General features: G+C 47.1%; 1 protein-coding gene across 1 annotated transcript in view; it reads right to left on the bottom strand.

Moving 5' to 3' along the window:
- LOC142814094 (uncharacterized) overlaps nt 1-12,810 on the bottom strand; it is a 150,331-nt gene extending 137,521 nt beyond the window's left edge. The window contains exon 1 of the mRNA XM_075892035.1: nt 12,649-12,810. Within this exon, the coding sequence (XP_075748150.1) occupies nt 12,649-12,729 (81 nt within the window). The 5' untranslated portion in view covers nt 12,730-12,810. The remainder of the gene's footprint in view (nt 1-12,648) is intronic.
- Nucleotides 12,811-25,499: the final 12,689 nt, after the last annotated feature.

The following is a 25,499-nucleotide window of genomic DNA, read 5'->3' as shown; positions in this document are numbered from 1 at the left end:
TGCTCGCGCTATGACCCACTCGGTTACACAGAAAATATCGCGGAACACTCTCCGGTGCACGCTTCTTTTGTTCGGGTGCCGATTTCTTCGAATCTTCGGGACACTCCTTCTTGACTCTGGCTAAGTTTGGGCCACCTTGCGCTTCCAAGAATTGATCAGCGATTCAAGCACTCCTTCAAATGACTCAGCCTTCCTCTCTTTCAAGTACAGTGACAGGCTTGGGTGGCAACTAGTAAGAAATTGTTCTCTAATTAGGAGCTCTCTAAGCTCATCGTACTCCTGCGCAGTCCCGGAAAGTTCAATCCATCTGTCGAAATAATGGCTAAGTCGGCGGCATACTGCGTAGCCGTCTCACCATCAGCTGGCTTTCCTGTCCGAAATCTGTCCCGGAATCCTTCCACAGTAAATCTAAATCGCTACAGCAGAGCAGCTTTCACCTTTGCATAGTTGGCTGCATCGGTCGGCGTCAGCCTACCGTACACACTGAGCGCTTCACCACTCAAGCAAGTACTCAAAGCAGTTGCCCATTGATGTTCCGGCCAATTCTAGCTTCTCGCAATTGTCTCAAATCGGTGAAGGTACGCGTCAAGGTCGTCGTTCCTTTCATCAAACTCTACGAGCAGAAGCTTGCTTGGGTTCAAGCGGAAACCGTGGTCCTCCCGTTCGCTGCTTTCAACTCTAGCTTGGACCGGAATTTCACTTCGCTGTTGCAAACGGAGCCGCTCGAGTTCCATCTCGTGCTGCCGCTGCCGTTCCCTTTCAGCCATCTCCGCTTCTCTCTCTTCTCTCGCCCTTTCAGCTGCCAACTTTTCTCTCTCCAACTCAGCTGCTTTTTCTTCCTTGGCCTTCTCAGCTGCCAACCTCTCTCTCTCCAACTCAGCTTCTTTTTCCGCTTTCGCTCTTTCGACCGCCAACCTTTCTTTTTCCAGCTCAGCCGCCTTTTCTTCTTTGACCCTCTCTTTTTCTTCTTTTTCCTTCTGGGTGACCCACTTCCGTAGTTCGACGCCAGAAAGACCCATCTTCTCACCAACAGCGACAAACTTTTCGAGATCCATTGTATCTCGCAAATAAGACCTTGCCGCGTGCAAAAAAATATCTGCCTAAATCAGTATATCGGAACGCTCTCCTGCACTCGTTAACGAGAACACTGAGCAACACACAAAGTTGTACTATCAACAACTCGAGGCTCTTTCTCACTACTTTGGGCACACTGTGCATCAAAAGGTCCTCGTCGCGGACGCTAGATTAATTGTCACAGGTCCCGTTAATTAGGGAGGCGATCGCCAGGCTAATTCCAAGGGCCGAAGTACCGGCCCACTGAAGCGCACCACGAAAGCGTGGACAATTTAGAAGTGGTCCTTTTTGGCGCACCAGCGGACGCCGGCTCTGGCCCAAAGAACAAGTCAGAGCCGAGAGTTGACAAACAAAAGAGAATTATATTCTCAATAATGGCAGATCAAAAACAATACACAAGTATGCATACTCCACAATAGTTGAATACAATATGTCACCCACCAAACAATGTACTACACAGTACAATCAGCCTCACTCGAAACAACGAACACAGACAAAAATACGCTCTACAATGCAGTCGCATGCATTGAACAACCAAGACACTAAAGACTAAAGAGTTAGAAAACTTATTCAGTCCAAAGTTCTTGGAACAAAAGTCTGGATGATACTCTTCTGAGAATCACTCACTCAAAGTCCAGCGTAGTTGTCGTTCCGCTGCCCCCGAAGTTTCCCTTCCAGGAAACCTCGCCGAAGTTTCTCTTCCAGGAAACCTCGCGTCTTCAATTGGCCACTCTCCAAGCTTCAAACTTCTTCGCCGGAAACACTTCGGCTTCACACACGCAGCTGTTGCCACGCGTCTTCGCTCGATAGCGGTAAACACACACTCTTGCCTGTAGCTCGAGTCATCACCCCTCAGGTGGAAATCATCTTCTTCTCCCGCTTTGTCTCTACGGACAAAACCTTCGCCGACTACACGGCGGAATACCCTACGCGCTCTGGCGCTAACTTCCGTCTTCTCCTGATCTCTCGTCTCGGCTGCTCAATTAAATACCTTCCGCGCGAGATTCCAGAAAGTTCTCATCATTTCGTGGGCGCGATGCGCAGCGAAGGCTGGGGGAAAAGTCGAGACGATACGAGAGCCGTCCCCGACGGATGACTCAACCCGGCATCTCCACGCCCCTTTCCATCAAGAAATTTCGAGTGCTTGCTCGGCCGCCGATGTGGGGTGAGGAAGTTCGTCGGCGAACCTACACTTCCGAGGAGAGAGGAAGCGTGCCCGGGGAGCTTGTGTTCTTTTTTCTTTTTCTTTTATCGTTGACCTCCAGCGTTTCGTCGCGAGAATTTGGCGGCGCGCCCTTTTTTGAGCGCTGGTTCTGTGACAGCCAGAATTTGTAGGGTGCAAAATTCAATTCCAGAAACTTACCATCACCATAATTTGTGTTTATTTGCAACCATCGACACGCATCTCTGAATCATCTCTGGTTCATTTATTGGGTAAAGCCCAGGGACCTGCCCTCATCTGTGGAGATTTCAATGCGCACAATACCACGTGGGGCAGTACTCATACCGATTCACGTGGGAGTACACTCAAAAAAGCAATTGTTCGATGTGGTCTTCTTGTACTGAATGAAGGATCAGTAACGTTTTTAATAGGTAATAATTATGCCAGCCGTCTAGGTTTGGCTGTAGCCTCTCCTGACATTGCACGAGATATGAACTGATGTACAGACCTCGAAACACAGGGGAGTGATCATTACCCAGTTCTTATGCAACACCCAAGAATGCAAGTGCAAACGACCACTATGATTTCGAAGCTAACCTACTGGAAACTATTTCGTGAACATACTGGACGTGACTTAATGGGAGTCAATGAATTGGATGCATTTATGTCCTGCATTAAAAGCAGTTACTCCCTTGCGACAAGGTTTAGAGCTGTCCCTGCAGGCCACTCCAGTGTAGATGCAGACTAAGAGCGCCTACGAGCTATTAGAAGGTGAGCAGAACGTCGCTATCGCCGCACTGGGAGGCTTGAAGATTATAAGAGTCAGGCCACACACATCCAATCTAACCGACACATGCAAAAGTTAGGTCGAAAAAAATGACATGATTTCTGCAATTCATTCACCCCATTTACTGCACTTCCGAAAATCTGGCAAACAATCACTGCTCTAGTCATCCAGTATCCCAGAGAAACCCATTCAGAGCATTGGCCATATCTCTTGGATTATCCGAGCGTGATGTTTCTAATAAGTTTCGCACAATGCTGACTGGAACTGGACAGTCGGTTCACAACTATACTGCACTGCCTAGTTCTGTAGAGCAGCAAATCCAAGATGCATACACTTTATCACATGCTCAACTGGATAACACGTTTTCTCTACTGGAGTTGCGTACTTCTCTATCACTAACCCGCGTAAGAACGGCAACTGGTCCCAACAACGTATTGTACAGTGTTCTGAAAAATCTAGGACCCAACGGCATGCCAGTTTTTCTACGGATATATAACGACATGTGGACGAAGGCGTACGTTCCAATGTGTTGGAAGGTCGCGAGAATCGTCCCACCACTGAAGCCCGGTAAATCACCGCTTTCGCTATACTCATTCCGACCAGTCAGCCTCACTAGCTGTGTATCTAAAGTAATGGAAAAAATGGTTGACAGAAGATAACAGTGGTGAATTGACGCTAACAACTCTTTTCCAGAACAGATGGCTGGCTTCAGACGACGGTGATGCACCATGGACTGCGTCTTCGACCTCGTTACATTTGTAGAACATGAGATGAGCTGTGGAAACATGGCTGTTGCGGCGTTCATAGATATTAAGAAGGCGTTCGACTCTGTGAGCCACCTTTCTGTGCTGCATGGGCTTACCTCACTAGGGGTTCACGGTCGTATCCTTCAATGGATCGCCAACTTCCTATGTAACAGACAAATATACATTTCAACCAATAACGGAGACAGCAATCGCTTCAACATGAGCAGAGGCGTACCCCAAGGAAGCATTTTAAGTCCGCTTCTTTTCAATGCTGCAATGGCAGGTCTTCCAGAAGTACTGCCTGAAGCCTTGAATATATCCATGTATGCAGACGACACATGCATATGGACGTCTCACAAATCACTGGAAGTGATCGAACATCGGCTTCAACAAGGACAAGATGCAATAAGTGATTACCTCAAAGAGCGAGGCATGCAGATTTCTCACGCCAAATCTGTAGTTCTGCCATTCACGAGAAAAAGAGTGAAAAACTAGAAGATTTTTGTGGATGACCAGAGAATCAAAATCACACGAAAGCATCGCTTCCTTGGCGTTACCTTAGATAGCCAACTCAGATGGAGTCAGCATATTGCTGATCTAGAAAATCAAGTGAACAGCACCATAAATGTTATACGTCGCATCGCGGGAACAAAATAGGGCGGTACATCAGCGTCTCTCCTCCACGTCCATTGTGCACTAATCTGACAGAAAATTGCCTCCTCTGCGCCAGTTCTCCACAACATCTCTCAGACGTCGCTACACCGACTTCAGCTGTTACAAGCACGAAGCTTACGCATATGGGGGGTGGGCGGGTTCACAGGCAACATCAAGTTCTTTGACACTGGCAGAGGCAAGAGAACCCATCTTTATAGTAATTAGAAATGTGGACACATGTCGGCACCTCTTTCGTCTAGTCACGCAACACCCTTCCCATCCGCTCATATCCAACATCGTGAACCGTGCTGGAGCGCAAATACACCATGTGCACCAACAGTACATTTCCCGACTTCCTGTGTCGAGACATTGGCCACTGGACCAAAGCTACCCTCCATGGCTGCTTGAGCTACCAACTATTGAAACGTCAATAGAAGGACTTCGCAGCAAACATGAAGTGCCAACAGTGGCCGCTCAGCAGTTGACATCACATCATCTGTTTGACAGGTACCAAGGATACACTCACGTGTACACTGACGGCTCCGTCACCAAAGAGACAGCGACATCAGCATTCATAATTCCGGAATTGCACGAAGAATATGCATGTCGGTTAGGCCACCTCTCTTCTTCAACAACGTCGGAGCTCGTAGCGATTTTGCTAGCCATAAGCTTTATTAAACTGTCAACGACAGCAAGAAAATGGGTGGTAATTGCAGACTCTCTGGCAGCCCTGACATGTGTGGAAAGTGCAACTTCAAGACACATTGATGTGTGTATAGTATACGCTATACTAAAAGAGCTCTCAGAAGCTACGAAGTCGAATCATCGAGTGGCATTTCAGTGGGTTCCCAGTCACTGCGGAATTAAGGGAAATGAAATGGCGGATGAGTTGGCGAAAACCGCTCATAATTCTACGCAAACGTGCCTCATTCCGGTATCTTAATATGATGTAAATAGAATTTTAAGAACAACAAAACGTGAATTATGCCTGTCTACCTGGTTCACAGGCAAAACAAAGGAATCGATCCTATAATCTGTTGATTCTAATCTTGAATACCAATTAGACCATGACCTCCCAAGACGTATCGACACACTCATTCATCAACTACCACTCGGAACTGCTTACACAAAGCACTTCCTACTTCGTATTCATCGAGCAACATCGTCAGCATGTTCATGCGGCCACGACTACGAGGATATTTGTCACCTATTGCTCGACTGTACAAAACACGACACACATCGAAGGCGACTAGAACAAGAACTGCATAGGTTAGATCCTGAACGCCCATTCGGGTTGAATAAAATACTAGGTCCATGGCCATCCAAACCAAACGGCCAAGCAATGCAGGTGCTGCAACAGTTCTTCGAAGAAACGAAGATTTGTGACGAATACTGAGCGGACAAAAGTTAAATGTGAGCGTGTCATCTACGTGTTTGTTCTGCCCATATAGAACTTTTGCTCTCACCCCTGTAGGACTGTATATATGTACATAAGCTATTATTTTTTTTATAATTTTATTTGTACCAAATAAGTGGAAAGGGGTAGCCGTCGCCAAGTAACGTTGACAAAAACTCCTTCGTTTATTTTTTATTTCAATAAAAGTTGAGGGGCGAATTACCTCTCGTTTGAGCATGTCAGCTACGTTTTTTCGTTAATTTTTCTCTCAGCAGGAGACACGCGGTAGGGCCAGCGGCGTACAACAGATGTTCCGACTGTGTGGATTCGATGCGTTGCATTAGTAGTGCGGCCCAACGTCAAGGAGTAAACATCAAAGGAACTCGCGTGTTTCGTTAACAAAGCAAGTAGCTGTTGCGTCTGTGAAGGTGTCGAGTCGTCGCTAATGGCTGCACTAAAGGCGGAAGAAGCAGGCTCACCACTGGGGCTGTCGTTGGAGGAGGCAGCATGAAGTGCCACGACGCACGCATGCTCGGGGTCCGTCACGCAGGCCACCGTGGTGTTCTGAGGAAATATAATTTTTCGGGTGTTGTATTCACGGCGGTGACAACTGCGGAACCATTGAAAAAAAACTAACTACACCGGAAGCGAGAATGATGCCTTTACCGACGCAACTAAAGGATGGTGATACTAAGACGTCACCATGGTCGATGTAAAGACATCGACCATGGTGGTAATAGTTAGAATTCGCTCTTGACCTGGTGGTAATTCGGTATCTTCCACAGCTGTCAAACGAAGTGGCTTCTGGGGGTCGTCGTTGAGCGTGCAGTCCGTGTCGGTGAGGTGGACGACGCGTTGGCCACAGCAAATAGCCGTGAAAACAGAAGAAAGAAAATCTCACCCTAAAATTAATTGGTGAGAGCAATCAGTCAGGACAACGAACTGAATGTGGTGTCGGATACCATCAATAAAAACAAGGGCTGTACAGAAAGCGGAAAGACGAATGCTATACCCCTGGGCAGAAACCAACGTGGATCCATCGTAAGAGGTAATCACGTTTTTCAGACGTTGGCCTAAATCAACATGCAAAACAGAAAATGCTGCACCCGTGTGCATCAGAGCATCCACGTACACTCCTTCCGCTACCACCGAAATCATGTTGCACGGGCCTGGTGGAGGAATATCAGTCCTAATTTGGAATGAAGTTTTTCCCCCAGAAACTGCATCACTTAGTTTTCCGAATGACTGGCAGTGGCGAATGAGGCACGCCGAAGTGGGGAAGAGGAGTGGCGAAAGGGTGAAGGTGAACGGCGTCTGGAGTTCCGGCTGTTCCGAGGTGCACTCGACGCGGGCGGAGAGGGAGACTGGTGTGGAGATGATGAATGGCGTTGACCTTGATAGTACGAAGTATCTCGTTCACGCATGTCATAACCCCGACGCTCATCTTGCTGGCGCTTTCGGCAGAAACGAGATATGTGGCCGCGATAGCCGCAGTATTAGCAGACAGGGCGGGACGAGCGCCAGGGTGGGGAGTAGAAGTCGTTAGGGGCACCTGGAGATAGCACGCTCAGGTGGGCCTAAAAAGGGTCAAGGGGCATCGAACAGTATTTGACCGGGGCAGCGGCAGCAACCGACGCGTAGGATGGTTGCGGCAATGCCACGTGTACGTTGCTCGGAGGCACGGCAGCGACTTGAGCGTAGCTTGATATGGGGCGAGAAACAGGTGGTTGTACGAGATCAGGGCTGGTGAGGGATGTAAGCTCATTCCTAATGACGTCACGCAAAGGAACACCCGAAGACTGTATTGAACGCGGTGAAGGAGGTGTGAAGCCCATAGACCGCAATTCTTTCCTTATAATGTCCCAGACGATATCACGCAGATGGCCATGGGACGTGGACTGGTGGTCGCCAATGTCCAGTTGAAGACGAACGAAGTCCAGCGAATCAAGCCACTGGCATGTCACGACGACGTCAGTGATGGTAGCTGGATTTTGCACAGCGAGGGCATTAAAAGCAACAGGTCCAATGCGTTTCAAGATGTGACATACTTTGTCCAATTCTAGCATATATGAATTGACACGCCGGCACAGCAAAAGAACATCCTCAATCTAAGAAGTGTAAGATTAGTCAGGATGTTGTCGGCGAGTATCGAGGGTTCTCTTCGCGACGGCGGAACAAATGGCCGGTGTTCCGAAAACATATCGCAGCTGGTGCTGGAAGGTCGCCCAGTCGGGTAAGTCAATGACGTGGTTGAAATACCATGACTTCGCCACACCGGTCAAGTAGAAAGAGACGTAACGAAGCTTGGCGCTATCGTCTCAGTGATTAGACACTCACGCGGCTGTGCTCGTCGAGCCAGTCCTCCACGTCTTCTCCGCGAAGACCGGTGAAGAGAGGGGGTATCATGCTGGTGACTGTGGACGTAAACAGGAGGTGCGGCTGAAGACGGTGGGGGAGAGATGGCAGCACTCGTTATGTGACATGCTGCCAGAGAGGGGGGGCAATCAGTGTCCTCAACGCAGCTCCAGGGAGTCGAGCGAAGTGGGAGAGGACTGAGGACTGAAAATCCACCGCCACCACGTATGACATCTGGGTTGAGACAGCGTTTATTCAGCCCAAGGGCTCAGCAGCGGGCGTGCAGTCTGAGACAGAGCGCGCACACCAAACACCCGATGATGATTGTGGTGACACCCAGTAAAGATGAAGACAGGGACCCAGATAGATGATGATGATTATGATAATGCATAAATGAAATGAAGCGCATGAAGAAGGCCCACACTATATATATATATATATATATATATATATATAAGTGTACTCCGCGAAGTGTACGTAGGAGGAAGAGGTTTCTCGACGGTGGCACCAGTGTAGCAAAAGGTTTATCTAGGAGAGCAAATTATATTTCGCGGCCAAGATGCTCAGTAGCATGCCACGAGCATGTAACTGCTATCGCAATAAAAATGATCGTGGATCTCCTCACGTCTTAGCAGAAGTTAACAGAAGCCTTGAAAATGCATTGCATCATTCAAAGGAACTGTATTTTAGTACAACGCTACCTAACTTTGTTAAAACCGATCCAAAAAGTTTTGAAATTATTCAAATGAAAAAAAGAAACCAGTGTCCGAGATTAATATTGATGCCGTCATTATATATCAACAAAGAGGCATTGCTCAACTCCATTTTTTGTGTTGCAAGTGATAGCACTCCCACTGCTGACGGCACGGCCGTTACAAGTTCTTCAAGTTTTATCAATTACTCGGAGTTCTTCCTGTTCTACTCAACTTGAAAACTAATACTTGCCCCAGGCCCCACTATACCTTAAATGTTTTTTCTTCGCCGATATGCAGAATTTCTTACAAGGTACCCATCAATATATTTCATGCTTTCTTGTCGTGTTCGAGTTTGCAGAAAAGCTGGTAGTCAGCCCGTGTGGTGCCAATTTTCAAAAAAAGGTGATCGTCTCTGTTCAGATAACTATAGTCCCATTTCACTAACATCATCTTGCTGTAAATTAACTGAACATGCTACTGCACCAACCATCTACGAGTTTCTTGTGGGCGAAAAAATCTCACCAGCTCACAACAGGGTTTCACAAGAGGATATTTTATAGTCACCCTTTTGCTTCTTCTATTGACAATAACAGTCAAATAATTTTTTTTGTATTTCAGCAAAGCTTTTGATAAGGTCCAAACTAATACTTAAGCTAATAAAATATAATAATCCTGAAATGCTTGTTTATTGGATAGCTGAATCCATACAAAATCTCGAGCGGCTCATGGATATAGGTAGGAGCCACTCAGCCTGTCTGCCAGTCACATCAGGAGTACCATAGGGAAATGCATTGGGTCCCTTGTTGTTCCTCATGTACGTCAATCACATTGTGGATGCTGTTAAACCCAATGTCCAAATAAGGCTGTATGGCGATGACTGCGTGCTGTTTAAAGAAGTCACCCGTGCTAACCAAGATGACTTGAATGAAAGCCTCAGTCGTATTTTCCAATGGTACTCCCTTTGAGAAAGGACCTTGAATGTAGAAAAAAAGTCTTTTTTACCAATTTCTCAAACGAAAACATCGCTATAGCATAATTATATGCGGAGTTCCTCATCTATATACTTAAAGAAGCCACTAACTATAAATACGTGTCACAATTTGCAATATCGTCTCCTGGGACCTGCATGCGCAAAACGTGTATTTCTCTGCTTTCCGAAAACTGTGCTTTCTTAAATACAAACTAAAACATGTTCCGGTCTCTGTTAAACTTCTTGCATATCATTACCTGATTCGGCCGAACCTAGAGGACGCCTGTTTTGCATGTGACCCTTACGCACAGTGTAACTTTAAAAAAATGTGAACAAAATTAATGACAGGCTATCCACCTTATTTAAAATAGCTTTTCTACTTTTTATTCACCAACTGAACTAATGCACTCGAATGATATTTCCACTCATGAATCGCGTCGAAAAAAACTGCACTCGATTCGGCAGCACACTTTAGTACACTATTGACGAGGCCTACTCGTCAACATCACTCAAATGCTCTAACCCCTGTATTGCACGAAATGACCAATTCAAATACTGTTTTATTTTTCCTCGCTCAGACTTCGTGATCGGAACAACAAACACACTGTGTCGTTTATTTTGCACACTTTTATTGTATAGGGTTGGTTGCTTAAATGTTTTTCTTTCGTTTCTTTTTTTCAGTTGTATGCTAAACGCTGTATAGTTCTACTGACAAAATTGTTTTACATTTTTATTGTGATTTGCCTAACCTGCATGGACTTTGTGTCCGCAGTAGGTAATAAACAAATAAATTCTGCAACCATTTAAAATGATTCCTTCGTTCGTATGGGTTGTCATATTTTTACGCGATGACTACCACTTTTTAAGTAGCTCATAGTTTACTGTCTGTATGCGAATTTACATATTGCATACGCGTGGCAATATTGTATTTATTTTTTCCTGAATTACCCCTGAAATAATGCATTCATGGCGCTGCAGGTACTTGTACAAATAAAGAAAAATCACAGCATACCCACGAGGTGAATGATGACGAGTGAGGCGAAGCTCTTCGCAGGGAAGTTTATCGCCCTAGTCAATCATCAAACGAAAGACGTGAGAAACAGTGTGTGTGGTATAAAAATCAACTTTTATTGTTGTTGGAGAAGACGGACAGCTCGTCGCGTGGACGGATGGACGGACGGACGGACGGACGGACGAATGGATGGACGGATGGATGGATGGATGGATGGATGGATGGATGGATGGATGGATGGATGGATGGATGGATGGATGGATGGGGGGATGGATGGATGGATGGATGGATGGATAGATGGATGGATGGATGGATGGATGGATGGATGGATGGATGGATGGATGGATGGATGGATGGATGGATGGATGGATGGATGGACGGACGGATGGACGGACGGACGGACGGACGGACGGATGGACGGATAGATGGATGGATGGATGGATGGATGGATGGATGGATGGATGGATGGATGGATGGATGGATGGATTGAGGGATGGATGGATGGATTGAGAGACGGATGGACGGTCGGACGGACGGACGGCTGGGCGGGCGGGTGGGCAGGTGGGTGGACGGACGATGCTCTGCTCGCCGCTATCAGTGCTAGTGTCTTGCTGTATTCTGAATTTTTTTTTACGTGGCCACAAGCTCGGCTGAATAAACAGTTTAATCTTCAACATTCTGTCTGCTCCCTTCGTCGACGTCACGACCCCATGCCAATTTCGTGCCACGCAACCACGTATAGCCATGGTTCTTAACGCAAGCTTTTGTCTCTCCCAGTAAAATTTTGTTAGCCTTTGTAAGATTCTCAAAGATCCAGCATGGTTCTTTTAATTCTCCGAGCACATGTCGCTTGCTTTGAAATTCGTGCCTCACTGACTGCTTTGCGATGTGAACAATGATTTCGGGTGCCTTGTCATTCACAGCGCTATAGTCCGTGTATCGACGTGATGTGGCTCTCCGTGAGTTCAAGTAAATCCAATTTTCGAGATATTTTGTTCACTTTTCCTTTGACTGAAACGGGAATGCCATGGAATTCAAGATTTAGCTTTCTACTGTGCCGCTCAGGTTCATTGATCCCCTGTTTAGTATAATTTGATTCAGAGTTCACCACAGGACCTCCATATTCTGCACTCTGGTTTTATATCCACCATTTTTTTTCCTGGCGACGGGTGTGGTTGGGAATTTCATCGTACGCATCCGAATTGAATTTTACTGCTTTCTCAATGCTTCCCACCATGTCTGTAAGTCTTAAGAGGCCATCGAGTTTTCAATCAAGAACACGCTGACAATGTCTACCTCGGCACTGTAAGATTTTGCCCCGCCGCGGTGGTCTAGTGGCTCAGGTACTCGGCTACTGACCCGCAGGTCGCGGGATCGAATCCCGGCTGCAGCGGCTGCATTTCCAAAGGAGGCGGAAATGCGGTAGGCCCGTGTGCTCAGATTTGGGTGCACGTTAAAGAACCCCAGGTGGTCTAAATTTCCGGAGCCCTCCACTAAGGCGTCTCTCATAATCATATGGTGGTTTGGGACGTTAAATCCCACGTATCAATCAAGCAACTGTAAGATTTTGAGCCTTGTTATCAGGGGCCCCTAAAGGCGGAGATTTTGAGTCCCGTAATTTTATATGCGTAAAGCTTCAATCACCTTTAAAGGTAAAGCACTCATAAGCAAAAAAAACATACTTAATTACGCCACTGCACACTAGTGCCATCTACATATGCAGCCAGAATATTTCGGCGTGGTTACAGCATTTATAAAGAGTAGCTTGTTCCTACAAAGAATGAGTATCAGACTCACGTCCTCTTTAGTGGCAGTCCGCCCGCTTCCTGGTTCAACCATCTTGGCTGTCGAAGAACAAAAGCGTGGCATAGAAAACATAGTGTGGATGCCATGGCTGTGTCGCGTATCTCCGTGGCCACGCCATGCTTGCTTACTTGCTTGCTTGCTTGCTTGCTTGCTTGCTTGCTTGCTTGCTTGTGTCTATATGTTTAGGCTCGTACCCACTATGGGAAATTGGTCATTAAACTGGTGGTTATTATATTGCCAGTAGATAAATTTGACGTTTTATGACGGAAAATAAAAAAACATACATAGGGAGTAATAGGTTGAAGAAATACAATGTAACATACGTATAAAGCTGGGACAAAACTATAACTGAAAATAAAAATTGGGGGACCACTAAGTTTCATCTTTAAAAGTTAAACTCGATAGCGATATTCTCTGCTTAGTGAGTACTTCAAATACAGTGTATGCAATCTTTTTGAACTTGCTATGCACCCACTATGTGGCCTTATGGTGCAGTGGCGTGTGTGCCTTTTGCAGTGGGTGACTCGCTTTAAACTTTGAAGTCATTATGATAATGCCATTTCCTAACGCCCTTTGCCATTGTACGCTTGTGCCAACCATCATTGCGGCAATATTTCATGTTGTATTGTGAAGCATCTGTCCAGGACGCGTGTGTTCGTTAGGCATGCAACTTACTTTCGCTGCATTTCCGAGCAGAGGAAGTTATTTTCACTGCATTCGCAAGCAAAGGCGTGGCTGAGTGGTATAACACCGGCTTGCCACGCAAAGAACTCGGGTTCCTGCACCCATGATTTTGCATCTTTCTCGATTTTTTCATCATACAGAAATGATGATTTCTCGCTCACAAGCAACGATGCCAACACCAACGCCAGAATTTCAGCCAAACGAGTTCCTTATCGCTATCCCGTTAATATATGAATTTCAAAGAACTAGATTTCTGTTAGGAGTAACCTAACAAGAAAGCCATCTCGTGTCTCTAAGGAATTCACAAACTGCTATGCAGACGTTCCTGTTGGCGTGGCCCAGAGAGGAAGTCCCATAGGGAAAGAATGATTTCAGAATTAAGAGTATACCTATTATTCTAAATAAAGTTTCTAAATGTTTTTTTTGCGGTGAAACGTCGCCATGTAAGTAAAATATGATCAATGTTTTCGGGCTCTTGAAAGTAAAAGCAGAATGCAAGTGTCACTTGACCAGACCTGTATAAATAAAAGTTAGCAGGCGGAATTCGGCAAGAAACTTTCGTGAAGCCTACTTCCATTTTGCAAGTGGGGCACCTTTTATTATATCAAGGAAAAGTAAGCTGACCGTATTCTTGAACTGATAACCTATTTTTATGGAATCCTGAAGTAAAGAATATCTATGAAATCAGGATTCAGTTAAAAAAAGCCATGTCAGGTACAGTGAACATTACAAGACCATCTAGGACCACCGCACGAGAGGGTCCATCATTTTGTTTTATAAGCCTTTGTGACCTGGCACCCTTACCAACCGCACTGCACTCAAGTGTTTAGAGATTAAACAGGTGAAAGCATTGGAAACGGATGACTTGAAAGAAGCTGAAGTTATGGATGTACATACGGAAAGTATATCAGTAACTATAACAACTGTCGAATTAATTACTGGAAGTCTTCTAAGGGCTAAAATAATTTTAAAAGCTCTGTTTCAAATGTGGAAGTGTAATCCGGGAGACGTACTGACAATGACCACGAAAAATTCTCAAAGAATATGCTTACACCCGCTTTCTTCTCTTACGTAGATGTACCAGGGGCAATCACATTAACACTTCTCAATTGAAGTAAGTCTTCTTCTAATAAGCCTATCGAAACTCGGGTCACGCGCACCCGGAGTTATCCGCCACCGCCGCCACTGGTGTCCATAAACACATCGCACGAAATTAGAAAAAAGACCTAGTACCAATGACACAGTGGGGCTCAAAGCCGGGTCCGCTCAGTGCCAGCCCAGTATCCTACCACTGAGCCACGCCGGTGCTTGGGACTCGTTCGCAAACTTGCCTTAGGCAGGCTTGATATCGGGAAAGCAATCTCGTTAATACGACTTACAAAGCATCTTCAAACAGCGAAAACAACCAGTCGTCGCACAATGCGAATGGCGTAACAAGTGGGCCGTGCAATGCTCCAACGCATTACAAAAGCTTGTTCATTTCACCTATTGACTGTGGTGCATACCCACTTCAGGCACAATTTTTTATCGTCGTCAGCCACTGCATGAACAAAGCGTTAAGCGGACACCACGCTTCTCTGAAAAATGACAAAAAATGGCATATATATATATATATATATATATATATATATATATATATATATATATATATATATATATATATATATATATATATATATATATATATATATATATATATATATATATAGGCAGGCATGGTGGTTGCGTGGCCGTAGCGTTGCATATAGTCCAGTAGATCCTCCGTGAGCGGGAGCACCAACAAACTGCACCTTTAATCCTCATGAAGGCCAGACTATAGGCCGAAACGTCGAAATAAACCACGTTGTGACCGCTCACGGAGGATCTACTGGACTATATATATATAGGATATGGCACAACGGGAGCGTTGTCAACAAGGATAAATATTGTCACGGGGTCGTGACGTGGCCGAAGACAGGAGACTTCGTGTTAGGATTTAACTGTTTATTTGGGCGAACCTGTGCCCGGTAAACTGAAAGTCCAATTACAGCAGCAGTCTCGCACAGATAGCAGTCTCGGACTGATAGCGGCGAACGGAGCGTCGGCCTTCGATCAACAACTGACAAGTGGCGAAGCGCGTCGGCATTTATACTCTTGCCGTCGAATGTTCTAGCGTTATCGCTGGCGGTGGCGTAGGTTCCAGAACAATCTGTACCGTTCGCACAGTGGACGTGATCTTATCGAAATGATTTACTACAGTCCGGAACCTTCTAGAAAACTGCAGGCGCGGTTTGCGCTGAGAATCGTGCGGTGTTTTCGGACGATAACAAAAACTTGGGAAATGGAGCGTGGCATTGCCCCCCTCTGAAAAAAAGGCATCGTCCCGATGCTTTAACTAAAGATGAAAGTACAATAATAATGCAAGAAAGTACAATGAATAAATTACGATACAACAATAATACAAAAAAACACTAGTTCAGTTTGTTAACGCGCATGAAACGGCTTGAGGCGCGCGACATGGACGACTTCAGGTCGCGATCGGCGTCGTTGAGAGTTCGTGATGCCGTCGGGGACAACCTCGTAATCAAGTGGGCCGAGCCGTCGAACCACCCTGTACGGTCCGAAGTACCGTCGCAGAAGCTTTTCACTTAGTCCACGTCGGCGTATCGGCGTCCACACCCAAACACGTTCACCGGGCTGGTATTCCACGAAGCGTCGTCGAAGGTTGTAACGGTGGCTGTCGGTCGTCTGTTGATTCTTGATACGGAGACGCGCAAGTTGTCGGGCTTCTTCGGCGCGTTGAAGGTACTCGCTCACATCGAGGTTTTCTTCGTCGGTGACGTTGGGTAACATGGCATCGAGCGTCGTTGCCGGGCTCCTTCCGTAGACCAATTTGTATGGCGATATCTGCGTCGTCTCCTGCATCGCCGTGTTGTATGCGAAGGTCACATACGGAAGAATGGCGTCCCACGTCTTGTGTTCGACATCGACGTACATTGACAGCATGTCGGCGATCGTCTTGTTAAGCCGCTCGGTGAGGCCGTTGGTCTGTGGGTGGTACGCTGTCGTCCGGCGGTAGTTTGTTTGGCTGTATGCCAAGATTGCTTGAGTTAAGTCGGCAGTGAACGCCGTTCCTCTGTCGGTGATAAGGACCTCTGGGGCACCATGACGTAGGACGATATTTTCGACGAAGAATTTAGCTACTTCGGATGCACTGCCTTTTGGCAGGACTTTTGTCTCGGCGTAGCGGGTGAGGTAGTCGGTAGCTACCACGATCCACTTGTTTCCGAAAGCCGACGTCGGGAACGGCCCCAGTAGGTCCATACCAATCTGCTGGAAAGGTCGGCAAGGTGGATCAATTGGCTGCAGAAGTCCCGCTGGCCTTGTCGGCGGTGTCTTGCGTCGCTGACAGTCCGGGCATGTTCTCACATAACGAGTGACGTCGGTGGTAAGACGTGGCCAGTAGTACCTTTCTTGTATCCTCGCGAGCGTGCGAGAAACACCGAGGTGCCCTGCCGTCGGATCGTCGTGAAGGGCCTGCAGGAGTTCTGATCGCAGAGCTGAAGGCACCACAAGAAGGTACTTAGCTCGAAGCGGTGGAAAGTTTTTTTTTTTTTTTTTTTTTTTTGTAGAAGACCGTTTCGTAGAAAGAACGACGTAAGTGCGCGCTTGAATATCTTCGGGACTTCGGCGGTCCTGCCTTCGAGGTATTCTATTAGGGCCTTAAGTTCCGGGTCGGCCCTCTGTCGTTCAGCGAAGTCGTCGGTAGTTATCGTTCCTAAGAAGTAGTCGTCATCCGGGTCGTCGGGTAGCGGTTGGTCGACAGGCGCACGAGAGAGACAGTCGGCGTCGGAGTGTTTTTTGCCGGACTTGTAAATGACAGTAATGTCATATTCTTGAAGTCTCAGGCTCCATCGTGCGAGGCGACCTGAGGGGTCCTTCAAGGTGGCTAGCCAACACAATGCGTGGTGGTCGCTCACAACTTTGAAGGGCCTGCCGTAGAGGTAGGGGCGAAATTTCGACGTAGCCCAGATGATGGCGAGGCACTCCTTTTTTGTTGTAGAATAATTTGCTTCTGCTTTGGATAGCGATCGGCTGGCGTAACTAATAACCCTTTCAAGTCCGTCAGCCCTCTGCACAAGAACGGCGCCAAGACCTACGCTGCTTGCGTCAGTATGTATTTCTGTCTCGGCGAATTCGTCGAAATGGGCAAGTAACGGAGGCGTCTGGAGGCGATGCTTAAGCTCCTGGAAAGCGTGTTCCTGCGGCGTTTCCCACTTAAACTCCACGTCGGCCTTGGTAAGGTTAGTGAGAGGATCGGCGATGCGGGCGAAGTTTTTCACGAACCGCCTATAATAGGCACACAGGCCCAGAAATCGGCGCACGGCTTTCTTGTCAGTGGGCGGCGGGAAGTCGGCGATGGCGGCTGTTTTCCGTGGATCGGGACGAACTCCAGACTTGCTGATAACGTGCCCCAGAAACAAGAGCTCCTCATACGCAAATCTGCACTTTTCTGGCTTCAGTGTGAAACCGGAAGTCTTGATGGCTTGAAGTACAGCTTCAAGGCGCCGAAGATGCTCGTCGAAACTCGAGGAAAACACGACGACGTCGTCCAAGTACACAAGGCAAGTCTGCCACTTCAATCCTGCCAGTACTGTATCCATAACGCGTTGAAACGTTGCAGGCGCTGAGCAAAGGCCGAAGGGCATCACCTTAAACTCGAAGAGGCCGTCCGGTGTTATGAACGCCGTCTTCTCTCGGTCTCTTTCGTCGACTTCGATTTGCCAATAGCCAGTCTTAAGGTCCATTGACGAAAAGTACTTGGCGTTATGGAGCCGATCAAGTGCGTCGTCTATTCGTGGGAGGGGATACACGTCCTTTCTTGTGATTTTGTTCAGGCGGCGATAATCGACGCAGAAACGTAGGGTCCCATCCTTTTTCTTCACTAACACCACGGGGGATGCCCATGGACTCTTGGACGGCTGGATAATGTCATCCCGCAGCATTTCATCAACTTGTCTCTTCATGGCCTCACGTTCTCGCGTCGAAACCCTGTACGGACTCTGACGGAGTGGTCTGGCATTTTCTTCGGTTATGATGCGATGTTTCAAGATTGGGGCCTGCCGAATTTTCGATGACGACGAAAAGCAATCTTCGTATTGCAGGAGCAGGGCCTTGAGCAGTTCTTGCTTATCGTTCGGAAGTCTAGGATTGACGTCGAAAGCTAAGGGAGGGGCTTGGTTCCTCTGAGCAGGTTCCGCAGAATCGGCGAGGGCGAAAGCACTGGTGGCTTCGACAATTTCTTCGATGTATGCGACCGTTGTTCCTTTGTTCACATGTTTGTACTCATTGCTGAAATTCGTGAGCAAAACCGTTGCTTTGCCTCCCCGCAGCTCTGCAATTCCTCTTGCGACGCAAATATTTCGGGTGACCAACAGATGGTGACTGCCTTCAACGACGCCTTCCAAGTCAGATGATTTAGGAGCGCCCACTGAAATAATGAGGCTTGAGCGAGGCGGAATGGTGACTTGTTCTTCCAGCACATTCAAGGCATGGTGTCCTGACGGCGTGCGCGGCGGTAGTGCTTCTTCTGTGGATAACGTTATCGACTTTGTTTTTAGGTTGATGACAGCACCATAGAGGCATAAGAAGTCCATGCCAAGGATGACATCTCTCGAGCAACGCTGTAGGACTACGAAGTCTGTAGGATAAATACAGCCGTTAATGATGACTCTCGCTGTGCAGATTCCTGCAGGCGTTACGAGATGACCTCCGGCTGTGCGGATTTCAGGGCCTTTCCAAGCTGTCCTAACTTTCTTTAACTTCGCGGCGAACGACCCACTGATGACAGAATAGTCGGCTCCAGTATCGACGAGAGCAGTCACACTGTGGCCGTCGATAAGAACGTCGAGGTCGCTAGTTCGCCGTCTCGCATTACAGTTAGGGCGTGGCGTCGGGTCACGGCTGCGTCGGCTTGTTCCGCTGCTTCCATGTTGCGTCGTCCGGCCACCTTCGGTAAGTGAGCTTTTGCCTTCAGGGCTTTGCCTGGTTGGTGTTGTGTTCAAAAAGCTCCGTCGCGTCGGCGTCGTCGTCGGAGGATCTTCGGTAGTTCGTCGCACAGCAACCGCACCTCCATCGGTTGCTGCCCTTAGTTTCCCGGATACGGGCTAGGAGACCGGCCCCGCGTTGGGCCAGAGTACTGCCGGGGGTGCGGTGACATGCGGCGGCTGGGCGACGGTGAACGGGAAGAACTTCGTGGTGTCCATTGAGTTCCTGCCAGGTAGTCGGCGATCGAATCCACTTGAGGCTGCGCCGAAGGCAACAGTTTGCGCAGCTCTTCCCGCACGATCGCTCGGATCGTTTCACGCAGGTCTCCGGAGTTACTGGCTTGAGCAGCAGCACAGTCTGCAGTCAGGCGACGATTATACTGTCTGGTGCGCATGTCCAGGGTCTTTTCGATAGTGGTCGCTTCTGTTACAAATTCTTGGACGGTTATCGGTGGGTTTCTCATCAGTCCCGCGAAGAGCTCCTGTTTGACCCCTCGCATGAGGAAACGAACTTTTTTCTCCTCAGGCATGTCTGGATCAGCGTGACGGAATAGTCGGGTCATTTCTTCTGTGAAAATGGCTACATTTTCATTTGGCAGCTGAACCCGAGTCTCTAATAAAGCAACAGCCCTCTCTTTGCGAGAGACGCTCGCGAACGTTTGAAGGAATGCGCCGCAGAAAACATCCCACGTTCGGAGCGTGGACTCCCGATTTTCAAGCCAAGTCCTTGCGGTGTCTTCCAAATAGAAGAACACACGACGCAGCTTTTCGTCATGGTCCCAGTGGTTGAGGGCGGCCACACGGTCGTATGTCTCCAGCCAGGACTCCGGGTCTTCGAACGAGGACCCATGGAAAATTGGTGGTTCCCTGGGTTGATGCATGACCATCGTGGGCTGGGACGCTGCGGTTGTCATTGTCGCTGCAGTCGCGGTCATGGCCTTCGTCTTCCGCGCCTTGTCTGGTAGAAGCCCGTACTCTGGTGGTAGCCCTTGCTGTCGGCGGCTTGTTCGCTGCTCCTGGTTGGTGTCGGTGTCTTCTCCGCGACGTGGGCTGGGTTCACGGCTTGACGGGGGCGTCCGGTACATGAACGAAGCAGCACCTCCACCAGATGTCACGGGGTCGTGACGTGGCCGAAGACAGGACACTTCGTGTTAGGATTTAACTGTTTATTTGGGCGAACCTGTGCCCGGTAAACTGAAAGTCCAATTACAGCAGCAGTCTCGCACAGATAGCAGTCTCGGACTGATAGCGGCGAACGGAGCGTCGGCCTTCGATCAACAACTGACAAGCGGCGAAGCGCGTCGGCATTTATACTCTTGCCGTCGAATGTTCTAGCGTTATCGCTGGCGGTGGCATAGGTTCCAGAACAATCTGTACCGTTCGCACAGTGGACGTGATCTTATCGAAATGATCTACTACAGTCCGGAACCTTCTAGAAAACTGCAGGCGCGGTTTGCGCTGAGAATCGTGCGGTGTTTTCGGACGATAACAAAAACTTGGGAAATGGAGCGTGGCAATATATTTATTTCCCAACAATTTCGGGAGGGTTCCTCCCTTCATCAGGGGATGAGTTATACTGTATAGTCATCATAACTCATCCCCTGATGAAGGGAGGACCCATCCCGAAACTGTTGGGAAATAAATATATTTATCCTTGTTGACAACGCTCCCGTTGTGCCATATACCATACCTACACGAAGACTAACTGGGCCATTGAATTATTAATTATTACTCCCACTATATATATATATATATATATATATATATATATATATATATATATATACTAATATCCCTCACTCAGATGGCATCGAGGCAGTTATCTGCGCGTACAACGATTGCGACGCCAACAAACCAGTTTCTGCATCTACGTTAGCTACGTTGCTTAAGCTCATTCTTGAACTTAACAATTTCAAATTTGATGGGACACATTATGTTCAAGTTAGCGGTACATCTATGGGCACAAGAATCGGACCAAACTACGCTAACATATTTATGGGACTCCTTGAAAACAAATTTCTTGCAAATTGTGAATATAAGCCATTTTACTATAAGCGGTTCATTGATGACATTTTCCTAATCTGGCACCATAGTGAATCGCAACTTCTTTCTTTCATAGCAGATCTTAACAACGCCCATCCGGCGATTTCTTTTTCGCACTCATATTCACCTGTGAACATAAACTTCCTTGATGTCATGGTCACTCTACGTAACGGGAAGCTGATAACTAATCTTTACAGAAAACCCACGGATAGGCAGCAATATCTTCACTTTAGCAGTAGTCACGTGAAACACAACAAAACTAGTATTCCCTACAGCCAAGCAGTCCGTTTTAAAAGAATATGCTCTGATAGCAGCGAATTTTCCCGCCACTGCGAACAACTTCGGAGCGCGCTCGAAAAACAGAGCTATCCGGCCAGCATAATCACAGACGCCATCAAACGTGCCGAAGAGCTTGACCGTTCAGACCTGCTGAGTACTAACAAAAGACCCAAAGATTGTTCACGGACTAATCTAATTTTGACACATGCGGCCTCAGCTCCAAATGTGAACCATATCTTAAAGAAACATTTCAACATATTAATACAGAGCGAGCGGCTCAAAAGAATCTTTACAGAACAACCACGCGTGGTCTACCGGCGGTCGCGGAACCTTTGTGATTTACTAACCTCATCTAAAACCACGTGTTCACATCATAAAGGCTGTCATCCCTGCAACAAACCACGTTGCAAAGTGTGCGCGCACATGACGACATCTAAAACAGTTTTAAGTACATCGTCCAGTTTTTCGTTAAAGATAAATGGGAACTTCACGTGTGATAGTATAAACGTCATCTATCTTCTCGAGTGTTCAACATGCGGAGCTCAGTACATAGGTCAAACAGAGACAAGTTTCAGAATTCGTTTTAATAATCACCGTGCACAAGCCGTAAGCCTCCCTAATCTACCGCTGTCGAAGCACGTCAGTATGCCTGGCCATGGTTTCGACAAAATTAGGGCCACTATTATTCAGTCCGGTTTCAAGACAAATCACGATAAGGAAGTGAGGGAATCCTTCTTGATCCATAAATTTAACACCATTCGTTCAGGTATCAATGAAAACGTAGGAAAGCTCACCTGCCTCGCACTATAACAACACGACTTCTTAGATTAGTAAAATATTTTAGTGTATATTAGAATGTATATTAGTCAACCGTGGTTGCATTACTTCAAAGCTCTTTTGCATGTCCTGCCAACCATACTGTGCCCCACGTGTCGATGCGCAAGGAAATTTGAGACTTGTATATTCATGCACCCGTCACATGTCAGTCATATCAACACAAGGTTCTCACAGATTACCATTTTTTTACTTTGATTGTCCTAGCTGCTATACCGAGAGTTCATCACGTGAGCCTATAAAAGCGGCTGCATTGTATCATACCTACTTACTCTGACGAAGGCCGTGCCACGGCCGAAACGTTAGTAAATACGATCCTTTTCTTATGTGCTATCTGCAAGTTAACTCAATATAGAAAATACCCGGACCTGTCGTTCCTTCCCTTCAAGTTCTTCTTCAACCATGGGTCCTGGGACAGCACTGAAGAAAAGGATGATTTCGAAATACCCTGTGCACACTCCTACCACAGCAGTTGTGGGAGATTCACAAACAAAGTATATACATCAATACTTCGACCCCCTCTGCAATGGCGCACCAGCCTTCAATTCGCAGTGTGGTGCTACAATCGGTGATGTGCGCGACTTACTGGATCTAGTGCCCCGCTCAGCATCCTGTCTTATTCTTCATGTTGGGACGGTCGATGTCGCTTCGTGTTCGGGACACGAGGCGTTTGCAAAATACCGCGATCTACTTGAAAGCATTGCAAAAGACCGCCCGGAAATTCGGCGAATTTACGCCACGCTGATACTGCCTACAAGTGGAAACCGTCGACAAAGGAACTGTAACCTGACATTCGTCCAACGCTGCAACAGAGAAGCATCAGTGTTCAACAACATGCTTCAGAATTTTTGCCGCTATTCCCGGCTAGTTTGCTACCTCGATCATGAAATCGAATGGTTACCACCCACACGCGTCCTCGCAGCAGACGGCCTTCATATGAGCTTCGAGGGTGTGTCGTTGCTTGCAAGCCACATCCGCCACCTGTGCTTCAGGAGACCGGTGGATGCGACATCAGCTGCCTGGTGCGATTTTTCAACGAATGACGACTCTCCGCATCGAGTGGATCGAGCTGGGCGACCTTCAGCACCCAGTCATCCTACAACACAGTCAAACTCAAGAAACAACACCGCGCCGACAGCAACCTTCACCCTGACGAACAAGCCTTCCGTAGCAAAGAACCTCACCTCAAAAGCATCGCGCGCCCACATGAACAAGTTGCAATCTACACGGCCTACGTCTTGCCTACCACCGCCTGCGGTCGTTGCATCACTTTCGCCGTCTCAACCACGCTACGGTCTCCGGAACAGGGGCACAACCACGAGAGGAACGAACTGACTAACACAACGCCAGCTGGGTGAGAGTACTTTATCTGTTGGCTCAATGAATTTTTTAAAGACCAGGAAGGTTATAGAAAAACGTACTCGTTGTGAATCGCACATTTCTATGCTTAGAATGTATGTCGGGGCAACAAGTGCTCCTAAAGGTTTACAACTAAAACTGCAGCCGGCCACATCAGAGATGTCAAAGAAAAACCTGTCAAGGTGGCACAACACCTTAAATCGGGCGTCTGTTGAACTAACCAGCATACTTATTAGCCATTATGAATCATCAGAAAAGGGTCTGCGGAATCAGGAAAAACAGCTTGTGCAATCCTCTCAGTTTACGACTGAAGAATTAAAAACTCTCGAATTATACCGGTCACAGAAGTTAGCCGAGCTGGATGCTAAAAAGTCAAAGAAGGTCACGCGCGACAACTTAGGAAAAAAGGAATGCTCCCGACGAGGAAACATTCCAACTACAGCTGAAATGCGCCAGCCCGAGCTGGAAAGTAAATCTTCAGGACAGGATAACATTATAAACTTGTCATGTTACGATCTATCAATTGAGGAACGTAGTGTGTTATCTCGAGGACTTAATTTTTGCCCTGCAACAGGAGGTTATAGTGAATTTCAGTTGGTGAAGGATCTTCACAATTTCGAACGTAACATGCGCCTCCGTGAGTACTTTTATGATCGGTCCTCGGCTCACAATACCGATAGCTCATCATTGCCATCTTACAAGCATTGGACACCCCCCTCCCAAAGAGACAAATGTCTGGACCTTTATATCAGAGCTGTACAACGCGATGTCATGCAGGCATATAAAGAACGTACACCATTGCACCGCAACCTTACTGACAGAGAGCAGCAAGCAATTGAATCCCTCGCTAGTCGTAATGACATAATTATTAAACCTGCAGATAAAGGAGGCGCCATTGTTGTAATGGACAGAAGCAAATATATCAGCGAAGGCCATAGGCAGCTCAGTGATGCATCATATTACAAGCGGCAAGATCATGACCCAACAAACGAGTTCAAAGATATTGTTCGTGATACTTTGACTGCGCTCTTTAATAATAAAGAAATGAGCTATAGCACTCTGAAATCCCTAATACCGTTGAGCCCAGTAGCTGGCAGGTTTTACCTTCTTCCCAAAATTCATAAGAGAGATAATCCCGGTAGACCGATAATTTCTGGTATTGGAACAGTGACTGAGAACCTTTCCCGTTATGTAGACAGCCTCATCAACACCATTCCGTCCAGCTTTTCTTCTTACATTAAAGATACCAATCACTTTCTATCAGATATTGTTGACCTACAGGTTCCTCAAAATTCGTTTCTCGTTACGTTAGATGTCACGTCACTATATACTAATATCCCTCACTCAGATGGCATCCAGGCAGTTATCTGCGCGTACAACGATTGCGACGCCAACAAACCAGTTTCTGCATCTACGTTAGCTACGTTGCTTAAGCTCATTCTTGAACTTAACAATTTCGAATTTGATGGGACACATTATGTTCAAGTTAGCGGTACATCTATGGGCACATGAATCGGACCAAACTACGCTAACATATTTATGGGACTCCTTGAAAACAAATTTCTTGCAAATTGTGAATATAAGCCATTTTACTATAAGCGGTTCATTGACGACATT

The sequence above is a fragment of the Rhipicephalus microplus genome, chromosome 4 (genome assembly GCF_043290135.1).
Source record: "Rhipicephalus microplus isolate Deutch F79 chromosome 4, USDA_Rmic, whole genome shotgun sequence".
NCBI classification, from domain to species: Eukaryota; Metazoa; Arthropoda; class Arachnida; order Ixodida; family Ixodidae; genus Rhipicephalus; species Rhipicephalus microplus.
Note: the sequence above shows the minus strand (reverse complement) of the source record. Positions and strands in the feature narration are given on the sequence as shown.